The sequence below is a fragment of the Malurus melanocephalus genome, unplaced genomic scaffold (genome assembly GCF_030028575.1).
Source record: "Malurus melanocephalus ecotype Western Australia unplaced genomic scaffold, MMel_1.1 scaffold_147, whole genome shotgun sequence".
In the NCBI taxonomy this organism is placed as follows: Eukaryota; Metazoa; Chordata; class Aves; order Passeriformes; family Maluridae; genus Malurus; species Malurus melanocephalus.
In genome coordinates, this window is record NW_026623379.1 from 52,669 (window position 1) to 64,850 (window position 12,182).

Below are 12,182 nucleotides of genomic sequence, written 5' to 3' on the forward strand. Positions count from 1 at the left end.
CGGGAGCGCCGCGGCTGCGCCGGGCCCCCTGCGCCTCCCTGTGCCGCAGCCGCGGCGGGCGCGGTCCCCGCCCGTCCCCCGGGATGTGCCCCGGCTCCCGGGCGTTCCCTGTGCGACCCTGCGGCCCGAGAGCGCTGGCTGGCTGGCTGGCCGGGCCCYGGAGATCGGCCGTGCCGCCGCTGGAACGTGATTGCCAGTCACCCCCCGTGAGGGCAAATGGGCCCGGGCCGAGGTGAGGGGCGGCAGGGCCGCGCCGGCCGCTGAGTCCGTGAGTGAATTCGCTGTATGCTCCCTGCTCGGGAACAGCCTAATCCCCTCCTCTCCTCGTGACCCTAATGATCGAGAAGTTTGATGATTTTTGAAGGTGAAATACCGCGCTTCGCGGCCGCCTCAGAGGATGTAACTGCTGAGGGAGAAGGAGAGGGATGGCAGATCTAGAGACTGAAAAATTTCACTTCACCGCTAAGCTTTGAGCAGACTATTGATCTGGGATCTTATTTCTAAAATGGGAAGAGCAAGGTACAGAGTCCCGATGGTACAGTCCGTAAGAACATGCTTTCCACAGGGTGGACTGCAGGAGGCTGTGCCTTTGCCCCAAAAGGGACCCCAAACCAGGGCACGGGATATACTGCACGTACCCTGCATAGTCACTGTGAGCACTGACAAGCCCAGAGGCTCCTGTGTGCAGCTCACATCCCCCTAGTGAGCCTCCATCAGCTGTGTGAGTGGCGCATTGCTCTGTGCTCGTGTAGACATCCCCACTCCCTGACTCGTGGGCACGCTGGCGTGCAAACCCAGGGCCACATGTTCCTCCTGAAGGCTGTGAGCATGCAGAGCGACACAGTCCCACAGCACATCTACTCCCGAGACTGTAAACATTTCAAGGTTAAATTGTCTTAAACATGCMAAAAAGTATTTAATATCATCAGCTGAAAAAAGGTTCAGTCTCAAGTCTGGCCGAGTCTCCCTAACCAAAAGTATGCTGACGGCTTCAGCCATGATGTAACTGATCAGTGTGCTTAGAGGAGAATAATCTCATGTAGAATGTAGAATCACAGGGTTTAGGGCTACTGGAAATCAATCAGTCATTTCACCTGGTTCCAGTATATTTCAAGCCATTTCATTTCAAGCCATTTCATTTCATCTGTCTTTTTGCCCCCAGTGAATTGAGCCCAGTATTTAGCTTCTAGCTACAGTCCATCTTCCAGAAAGGCACTCAGTCTTTCTCTGACACAATCCAATTCAGTGTTTCCCTGGRTAGTTTGCTCCAATGATTAATCCTCCTAGTTCAGAGCTTGCATCTTGTTTAGATTCATCAAGCTCCAGTGCTTTTAGTTTTTCTCTCATAAAGAACTACATAATACTTGATATCTCTGTCTGACAGTGGCTGTACGCCTCAGGTCATCTCTCAAGGTCTGTTTGGCATGTTTTCAGGATACAGTGTTACATGAGTGCATTTTAGTTCCAGCGGCAGCACGGCTGATCTCCAGTGTAAGTATCTATGAGAAAGGCAAGATGACCACRTGTGATAGTCATGCAATTATCCCTTTGTCCCTGGATCCATTTTGTAGACCAAGTGCCACTACAAGCAGTTGTGCACAACTACTCTATTATTCAACTTRGATTATTTGTAGGCTTTCATGAAGAACAGTCTTCTTTTTCACAGCTTTRCAAATAGATTTTGATGCTTAATAATAATTTCCATGTACCTTTAGAGATTAAAACTTCATATGTCACCAAATGAATCTTATTTCTGTGATCAGAAAAAAAAAAGAAATAATTTTTGAGCTAGCCAAAATGTTGTGTTAATTTCTACTCCTAAAAGCACAGTGACACCTAAAGGCTCAGTCTGTCAGTCCTGTCTGGCTATATTCYTGTCAATTCTGCAAGTCATGCAGCTATCCAACTGTCTTTTCAGTGGTGGCTTAAATACTGCCAGCAGAGTATCTGTGGCAGTACCAAGCTAAGCATGAGCTGCAGATTCTTCTTGAGAAGTGGGAAAATATCTAAGTGGTTTACATATATGGATGTGTCTACAGCTAAATGTTTCATCTGAAGGGGCTCAGCAAGCAGTGCACATACCCTGATTATTTTATGTCAGCCTCCTCTACCTGACTTTTGAGGCTTCACTATAGTCACCTTGCTTCCTGTCTTTTTGCCTCAACAAAGGCTTGTGCAATCAGAATAAATGTGTAGAGATACGTCTGTCCTTACTGCCTCATAATTTAGAACTTATTAATTCATTTCAAATAGTCTTGGTAGGRACAAGGTAGAAATTTTATGTGAATAAATAGGTAGCTAGAGGAAAGAGAGCCTGTAATGGTCTCTAGATGCATCCGGGTTGAAACAGTGTAATGTGAGCTCAGCTGTTACTCAGCACAGACATTACCAGGTACAGGTACAACCCTTTGCAAACACTCTGAGTTGGTAATTCTGGAAAACGTTTTAGTCTGAGCCTAACATCTATAAAACCCCAGGCTGTCCAAAAAACAAACTTAATTGGTTCTGGCCATCCCAAGAAGTTCTAATTATTTAAGATATTTATAATTACTGCAAAGTCAGCATTAAAGGGGAAATAGTATCAAGCAATATTTTCCTATTAGACATCACATTTGTTTGCCAACACATTTGTTTTGCATCACATTTGTTTGCCGACAAATCCATAGTGTTTGTCCCTTCCTTCTCATTTTATATGGAGTTACTTCAAATTTTTTTCATGATTTCATTGCATTTTGACACAAAGGCTTTAATAATTGCATTGACCTTCACATGAACAATTCACATAAATATTACCATTTAACTGAATGTTTTCAGCTAATAAATACCCAATTATAAAAACTACCAAAAAAAAAAATTCCTTTTCTTTTGTCAGATACTTGTCAAATTTGTCTCACCAGTTATTGCTTTCTTCTGCTCCTCATGATCATTCCAGCCATTACTGGAAGCAAAAAGAGTTCAGGAGCAAACAGAATTGGTGGCTGCACCATGTGTACACTCAACCATGCTTCTGTGCTTGATATCTAACATTCATTATCCATTAACAGAGAGTCCAATGCCTTCTGCCATGCCACAGTATCGGATGTGCTGCTTTCAACATAAGAAAACACAAAGTTAGGATAATATCATTATMATGAAACTCTAAATTTACAGAAATTTGGGGTGGATCTGGGCATAGAAGACCATGCATCTGCTTCACTGACAAGACTTTGTTCAGAGGAAAAGTATTTCTGTTTCTTTTCAGTACTGAAGAATGCTCATGAAGATCTTCATTACACAAGAGGGAATGAAAGAAATGGGCAGATCAGCAGAATGAGGCAACCTTCCAGTTCAGCTTCTAGGAGGCTGCACCAAACTGTAATCAAGACGGAAAGCAGGTCGCAAGAAAGTTTCTGTTGGGAAGCACACTGTTAGGATATGCTGGCCTTGCCACTACATTGTGATATAACACATCCTTTTTTAATCAAGTCTTTTGATATGGCATTTAGTCCCTGCAAGCAGCCTGTGAAATAACAGGGTTACAGCAGAACTTCTGCTGCAGTAAAAATAGCAGTAGCACAGCCATGGTACACACAAAAACACAAACTGTTGAAGGTCAAAACAGAAGAAAAATATCTATTTAAAACTTAATCTTTTACTTTAGAGCCTTTTAAAAACCATCTGAGATTTGACCCCTCCTTTCTGCACACATAGAKTCAGCAGTATTGCTTAGGACTCTCTGCAGTCTTGCCTATATGGTCATTTTGCCTCCAAGTCAAGTGTATGCGTTTTAGCCCAAGCTCTTGATTTACCTACATTATTTCCAAAATAACACAATCAGTCTTAAAAAGACCTCGGAGGTCATCGAATCCAACCTGCAGTCAAACATCGCCATGCCAACTAGACAACGGCTCCAAGTCCAGTCCTTCCTCAGACACTTCCAGCGACAGTGACTCCACYACCTCCCTAGGCAGCCCATTCCAATGTCTAATCACCTTCTATGAAGGAATTCCTCCTAATAGCCAACATGAATCTCCCCTGGCGTGGTTTAAAGGCCATTTGCTCTCGCCCTGTTGCTGGTTGCTCGTGAGAAGAGGCTGATCGCAACCTGGCTATAGTGTATTTTCAGGCAATTGCAGTGAGCGATAGTCACCCCCGAGCCTCCTGCWGGCTAGACCTGCAGCTGTAGCAATYTGCTACAGCTTGGGCAAAACGAAGAAGCTGTTTATGGGAATTTAAAATCAAACCGCTAGCATTTCCTTTYTTCAGCTACCGATGAGCCCCAAAGCACGGCGGCCCGGGTCGGGGCAGCCCAGCGGCGGCTCTGGCCGTGGGGCTCGGTCGGGATGTGCCGGAGCGCGGAAGCRGTACCTCAGCCCGGCCCGCCATGATGGCGCAGCCCGGCGCCCTCCCGCCGCCCCAGCGCTGCCCGAAGCCGGCGGGGCGGGGCGCTGCCGCCCGCCCGTCTGCCTGCACTTCCGCGGCGGCGGCGGGCGGTACGTGGTGTCCGAGGGCTGCYAGGGCTGCCCGGGGGAGGGGAAAGGGAAAGGGAAGGGCGGGGGTGAGGCCGCCCTCCGGTGGGGCGGGGGCCGGGCCGTKCTGGGTGGGGGTGACGCGGCAGCCGGGGGAGGCCGGGGCTGTGCCGGGGGTGCGGGCTCGGGGGAGGCCGCGGCGGGGCTGGTGCTGGGACACTGCTGGCATTGCAGGCGTGCGGGCTCCCTGGCAAGCTTTTGGTATCTCGAGAGTCAGGCGAGTGTGGGAGGGAATTGTGAGCATCAAAGTGGAGCAGCTTACAACAGGGAAGGGTTTAATGTTTACGCAGGTTAGAAACGGATTTATTCCCCCTCTTCTTTCCGCAGTATAGCTTTTATTGTTTTCATTTAAAAACGCATCAGGAGTATGCTTCCTGRTCTTCCTTTACTAAGTGATGCAGGCTCGTCCTGCAAATGTAGTTAGAATCTAGTTTCTTAGTAATAAATAAGAACAAACTATTAAAATAAGTTTCCAACCAAGAGTTTATACTGGATTGTCAGTAGCAGAAACCATTTTGCCACAGGCTCAGTGCTTACCATAAATCTAGGAGTGGATGTTGACTTAACAGYAATTGACAGATGGATGCGAGGATACGATCCTGTCAAGGAAATGAGCGCATTTTGATGTCTAATTAGAGTTCAGTGATGTTTTTTTAGACTTCTGTTCTTCAGCTGTTAGATGTTATCTTCTTTTCAGGGAAGTGGATGCTATTACTAATTGTTTCTGAAAGTGAAATCAAACACCTCCAAATCGATATATACGAGTTTCTGGTTGAATTGATATCCTGTCCACATAGTTAAGACTTGTATTGACTATTCAGGCTCTCAATTGTTCCTCTCTGCAATAGTTTATAGATCTTGCCAAGTTAGATGGAACATACGAGATACTATCAAAAGCAACCTGCTTTGTCTCATTTCTTTAGAATGTAGAAAACAACGGGGTTACCAGTCACCTTGAAGTCAAAGTAGAAGCATAAGACCTTAATTATTTGTAATAGTGAATTTCAAGCAGTATAGCAATTTAGCTTTTACCACACTCTCTGGATCAAAAAAATATTAGAAGGCTTTCTGCTTTTATTTTGTAGTTTATAAAAGACTAAAAGAGTCAAATGTTTTTGTACATGAGGGTTTTGATACTCTGTGTTCTTCGGTGATACTGGCATTGGTTTTTTTTCCAGCACTTCTGCCATGATCCTACTTTTTTGCCTAGTCACAGATTCCCCTCCTTTCCTGCAGAATGCCTAAATCCTACCCTAAATATCTCTGATTTTTAAAATTTCAGCAGTAAGCCAGACTCGTCCAAATACGAGTAAGTWTGTTGGGTGGTTGATTTCATGTCTGTTTCATTAAGTACATTTCTATTGAAGCTTTAAGGTTCTTTCTTCGGCAATACTCAGAGGCTGAGTCTGCTGCTTGGGATCCCTCACCTGATGTTTTGTACAAAAACAAAGTACTCCAACTTTGAGCAGCACTTGTTATCAGTGCCAATAGAACAAGTCTTGTCAATATGACTTGTGGAAATGAGTTTGTAAGTATTTAACAAAAAYTGAGAATATTGTGGGAAAGACCTGTTTTCTTCTCCACCAGGAACTCATATTTATGAGAAGCAGCTTGGTACATATCTAGAGCCCTGGTTGCCCTAGTGCTAAATATTTTTTTCTCTGTTTTCTTCTTCACTGCTGGGGGCTAGGCTGGGAAACTAGTACGGCTTTTAAATGGGGAGAGGTTMGAAAACAAACAGCCTGTGTTTAATTTTTTATTTTTTGTGTCTGCTTACAGATACAAGGTATGGTAGATGAACACACAACAGAACTATTGTCTACTAATTCTCAGTTCCTTTATCTGGAGCTAGGAAAAGCTGTCAGTCGTTCTTGTAGACAAACAGGACATGCCCCCCTCCTTCAATTTCTGTATCAGTGACTTGGCAAAGAATTGAAAGCAAAGGTCTCACCTGTTACAGTAAAGGCACATAGCTATAAGCATATAGCTATAACTCTGTTTCTTTATGATACACTGACCAGGCTAGGTAGGAGCAGAAGCAAGTGTTGTCTGATACTTGCTATAGAAAAGGTAAGGTAGTACAATAATTGTTCTGTGCAGAAGACATTTATCCCCTGTTTCAGCTGTAAACAGTTGTACTTCTTTAGGGGATYCTTTGAAAACGAAGCTGCAAGGGTCCAACCCACTTCATCTCTGATACAGATATTAAAACAAGGGATAAAAAAAGATGTTTGAGACCAGGAATAATCTTTTAAAATTCTCTGCTTYTGTTGCCAGAGCAAAAGCACTATAAAAGCAATAATGCCTTAATAAGTCTGATTCTAGATGGGTGGAGATAAGAAAATTGTTTGACTTTTAGACAAGAAAACGGAATGAAACTTATATTCCTCTGTTGATGGAGATTTGAACCATTATATTTTCAGGAGAAGAGAAACTTGACATGGGGAAAAACACCATGAAACTTCTCTGTGCTTCAATTTCGCTTACCRTGATTTGCTGGCTAGCTGAAGGTACCCTGTCAAAAACAGATGCAAAGAAAGGTGCTACAAAAAAACTGGAGGAAAAGGTAAGAGAAATAACTGAAATTCTTGTCTTATCTGACATGTGCAGTGAGCTATTTGAACTTTGGTAAATGAACTCTACTTCTGTTAAAACAGTGTTAGTGCATTTCCGCTGAAGCTTATGCTCACAGATAAAACTTGAAAACTGTCCTTTCCTTCAGCTTTTCTATGTGTCACAAACTGGTTCACTTCTTGAAACATTCTGGACCTTTATCCTCCATGCAAGCTCCAGAAGCAGGAAGTTTTTGTCCCCTCAGGGAACACATTTCCATCCCTTTGGAAAGCAGGGTGGGGAGCAGTAGTTTRGACCAAGAGCTCTAGGTCATTTGGCTTTTAAACCAGCTGGTGGAATGCAGCCTTGTCAATGGGAAGGGTGTATCCAGATGAAAGAGTTTGAAGAGTCTTCTAAGCAGCAGTTCTTTGGCAGGCAGAAATGATTCAAAGACCCGCAGTAGTCAGAGCAAGCAGAACCAGTGTTCTGAAGTCTCTCTTCAATTGCTGAGCATTATTGTTTCCTGTCATTATGTGCGTACATCTGTCCCTGTTTGTATTGCTTGCTSAACACCTACCAGGAAACAAATCTTGTCTACAGGTAGTGACAGTAATACAAGGTGTTGAGGCAGGTCATATCTTGAAATTCGTTATACTGAATCAATGGATATCTTCTGCATAYCCACCATGCACACCTTATTAAGTATTCTCATTCTGGTTTTATGTGCTGGTTCAGTCGAAGAATCTTCCCTAAGGAAGAGTGTTTAAAATCTTGACGTTCAGTAACCACAGTGCAGCATTCTCAGGCTAAAATGTATCTGGTTTAAAAGCTGTCTTCAAATTCTTGGTAAAGAACTCCTAACCCCTTCTTATTATTTTGGGGGTAACATGACAGAAARCATTGATTAGAAAGCAGAGTACCATCTGCTGTCATAAATTATGTTCTTTATTTTTACAACCTCCTGATTTCTTTTTTTGTTCATATGCTTTTTACCTTCTAAACAAAGTAAGTTTACTGATGATGACAAATAATTTCCTCAAGATTTCTGTGTTTCAGTTTTAAATCAAAGTGCTCTRCATCATTTAAAAGTTGTCCTCGGAGTTTAATGAAGTGATTTGTTTTGTTGTTGTTTTTAAAGTCTGTTGCCATTGAAAGAGGCTGTTTCATCTAATTGGTTCTAATAACTGTCTTCTCTACACAGGTGSTGCATTCTGATAAAACTGTACAGGACCGGGGTTTGGTAGCTGTGGATCCAAAAGCAAAGGATATTATACTGGAACATAAAAGTTATTGCTCCAAGAAGATCAAGGAAAAACATTTCTCAGGAGATGTTCTGGGATATATTACTCCTGTAAGTTGATACAATTCATAAACTTTGTGCTTTGAATGAATATGCAGCAGACTGTGCTAACCTGGAAGTTTGCATTCGTGTTTTAAAAGTATTTTTACAGTAATGGAAACTGCTGGTCCAATAGCCAGAAAAGTATTTGAGACTTGATTTGGGGATCAGGTGGTCTCAAACCCTTTTTCTCCCCTCTGTTTCTTTGGAGGATGTCTAGGTCATACTGTTTTTATTCTTGTTGCTGAGGACTATGCTTAAAGCAGGTGCTGGGTGTGCAGCTGCAGTGGGAGCTGCAGGTTGTGCCTGGRTGGGGGACATGGTGGGAGCCCCAGACAAGGGACTGTGACCTGGTGCTGACCCTCTGCACAGCAAAKGGCACAGGGACCTGTGGCACAGGGCAGGTGAYCGGACACTCAGACACAGCAGGAGCCAAGGACTCTGCAGGAAGACCCCAAACTATCACAGGCACTGAGGGTACAAAACCTGGGGATTCCTTTATTGGGGGTCCCTCCCCAGAGGCACCAGCTTGAGCTGGTTTTGTGTCCCTGCAGCCTGATTGAATTGCTTTCAGGATCCAGATGTCTGGGACTCTGTTGTGGGAAAACCAGGCCTGAGCTGATAAGGAAACCTTATCTGACTATGTGAGTGTGGGATGTGCCGGGAGTCAAGAGGGGCACCCATGGGGTCACTGGAGCCACTCTGAAGGGGCCTTGGTTCCAGCAGTGCAAGTCTGGAGTGGTGGGAGTGTGACTGCCAGAGTGGYTCCTGCATGGTCAGACAGGGAAGCTTTCTTAGCACTGGTTATTACAGGAATGAGAGTAATCTCTTGTCCGTGGTGAGCCAAGTGATGTTGCAGTGAACTCAGAACAGGAGGGCTAGCAAATTGAATGTGCTAAATCAGCAGTAACAATTGTATGCTGCTGTCAAACTGATGTCTCTTGCAATCCTGTCTCCTTCAAAGCATTCTTTCATGAATAAGAAATGTTTCGTCTTTTTTTTTAGCGGATACTTTTCACYTGTTTYAGTCTTACATTGCTCAAAAGACTAATAGATGCCCTATAAATGTTCACCTTTCTGAAGTTCTCTTGGACATAAATTCAGTCTGTAAATTCAAAACTATGTTGGAATCTACAAGCAAGTTCCTGTAGTTCAGGTGAATTAGCACAATTTGAAGATTGCCTTTCATGTAGCTATCAGAGTTTGCTGAGTACTTTCTTATTTCGGTGAAAGTAAAATCCCAGAAGGTTTCCTCAAATGAACGAATAGGAATYTAGCAGATGATTAAATTTCTGCTGAAGAGTTTACATTGGGCAAAAGTGAAGTGAACTGTATATCTTGCTTCTGAATCTCTCACTTTTTTTCTCTCCTTTGTTTTTCAAGTGGAATAACCACGGCTATGACATTGCTAAAATATTTGGAAACAAATTTACACTAATCTCACCAGTTTGGTTGCAAGTGAGAAGGAGGGGAAAGGAACGGTTCCAGTTCACTGGGCTCCATGATGCTGATCAAGGTGTTATTTCCRTTTTCTTCAAATATGAATTGCAGTGTTGTTGCAGACTAGGTAGTTTTGGCATAGTAGGTGGGTTTTGCTGGCCTCATGGTGAAGTGCTTTCATCCACTCCATTTTTTTGGGTTTTCTTCAGAGTGAGCTTCTTCCTGTCCTCAACTGCTTCTAAATTTGTATGTAGTTTATTTGTAAAAAAATATAAGTAAGGAGATGGCTTTTCCATCATGCTATTTACAAAGCCTCTCATAAAAAAAAAAAAAAGAAACAGCGAAGATCCTGTACAAGGAAAACTAGTCTTTGGTGTTTGCACTGTGCAGTTGTTTCCTGTTGTGGATTTTGTTTTTTTTTTGCTTTGCAAAAACCTTTAGGTAAATTTGTTTTAGAAAGGAAAGATACATTGGATTTGAAGAGAATTTTTTCCCTTCATTGTGGAGAAAGTGGCAGCAAGTTTAAATTTCAGCTAGTATGTACTAGTTCATGGTTTTGAAGTTGACTGTGGAATTTCATTTGAAACAGCTGCAATTCTTACCATGTTAACGCTCACTAACAAATTCATCCTAGTGCAATGCGGTCTATCCTGTGGTGCAGGTTAATGGCTTCAGATTCTGTGCATCACAGGATGTTGGGTGGATTATGAGCTGGTAGTCTATGGCAGGAAGAACTGTATAATGAAACTATTGGACATCATTTGAAGAATGCTTGAAAATCTGTTGTCATTGTCAACATCATTTATATTTTAACAGTTGTCTTGCTTGATACTCTTTGRCAGGCTGGATGAAAGATGTCAGAAAAACCTCCAAGAACATCAAAATAGGTGTGCCTCTGGTTTGTGTTTGTTTGCTTGCTTTTTATCTTCTTTAGCTGCTAGGAGAGGAAAGGAAGGCTTTCTTCCRGGTCTGTATGAGAGGAAGAGAGATTACCTTAGCACAGTTGTATTAAGGAAGATGTCTGAGAAGAAAAATAAAAGCGGTTAACTACAGATGGTTAAGTATCTGAAGTGTTGACTCTTTTGATGCCTTAATGTTTTGTCTTAACTTCTTGTCCCTGAATAAATCCTGGGTTGCAGGCCCAGCTCCCTGCTCCCTGAGGGCTCCTTGTATGTAACACTGGATGCCTCCCTGGGGAAAGAAGTCTTCAAACTTGTTGCTTGGGGTTCTGTGTAGTTAAAAAGAAAAAAAAAATCCGAGTCAGTCAGAGTTTTCTGCATGATAGTAGGAAAGTCCTGCTTTGTCTCTTCTGCCCTTGAAGCTAGGAACTCTGGGATGTGCTACAGTGTATGTCTTTAGGGAAAATGGCAAACGTTGCTGTAGAGATTCTATTGTGCTAGACTTCTTATATTTGTCTATAGCAAGAATTCTGGGAACTGTGAAATGCTTCTTGATTCAGAAGGAAGTATGAAATTTGAAATGCATTAGAAAAATTGAATGCTCAGTCAGATATTTTAACGTACTTTATCTGCCTGAGGTTAAAGCCTTTGAAATCTCTATACTCTTCTAAAACACTCTTTCACAACCTTGGTGTTTAGAAAGGGCTTAGACAGAGCTCCATAAAATTCATTGGATTTTCCTGTGGGCATGATTGTCGACTTTTTCAACAGCAGTTTTCCTCTCTATGTTTTTAATGTTTTGTGTTTTTATAAAAGGGAATTACACAAGCTGAAGTGCCCAAGCTTTCYAAAAGTAAAAATTTGTCATGGGGCCTTGAGATGAGTAGGAGAGTGAAGTGATATAGGGCTATGTATGGAGTAAATTAGAGTTTGAGGTGAACTTTTCTACCTCATTATTRTGGTAGAAGAGATACCCAACTTAAAGATTGGWKTCTGGTGTTGTTGCTGTTTTAAGACTCTACTTGAGGCCCTTAGTGRTAGTTCAGTTATGATTGTTCAGTCAAATGAACGTGTCTTCTCTTAAAACTTGTGTCAATGCTGACCATTAACTAAACCTAAAATGAAGARGAATGGTCTTCTTCTGATGCTGGTCAGAGTGAAAGAGTAATGATCCTAGTCATGGGATATGTTTAGTGTCATCTCTGCTTGTATCTGCTGTATTCTATTTCTGCAGAAACATTCCAGTGTAGATAATAAGTTCTTAATTTTCACTACTGTGACAACTTTGTCTGATAGTGCCTCGAATTTTGTTTGATGGCTGGACTTACCAAGACTTTGACAGTGTTTTTGGCAGTGAAGATGAGATAGAGGAGCTTTCCAAGAACATGGTTCTGCTAGCCAAGGTAAAAAGACTATTTATGATGCTTATAAAATAGAGTGAGA

General features: G+C 42.5%; 1 protein-coding gene across 5 annotated transcripts in view; it reads left to right on the forward strand.

The window, feature by feature from the left end:
• The first annotated feature begins 152 nt into the window (after nt 1-152).
• The window catches only part of CHID1 (chitinase domain containing 1), a 97,853-nt gene continuing 85,823 nt past the window's right edge, over nt 153-12,182 (forward strand). The window contains exons 1-6 of one of the 5 annotated variants that reach the window (XM_057371430.1): nt 153-232; nt 6,932-7,074; nt 8,263-8,412; nt 9,784-9,916; nt 10,683-10,727; nt 12,036-12,142. In XM_057371430.1, coding sequence (XP_057227413.1) covers nt 217-232; nt 6,932-7,074; nt 8,263-8,412; nt 9,784-9,916; nt 10,683-10,727; nt 12,036-12,142 — 594 coding nt within the window. In that variant the 5' untranslated portion in view covers nt 153-216. Of the gene's footprint in view, nt 233-4,433; nt 4,473-4,812; nt 5,818-5,892; nt 6,037-6,931; nt 7,075-8,262; nt 8,413-9,783; nt 9,917-10,682; nt 10,728-12,035; nt 12,143-12,182 lie in introns of those variants that run through there. The other 4 variants (XM_057371426.1, XM_057371428.1, XM_057371427.1 and 1 more) reach the window with 4 other exon arrangements.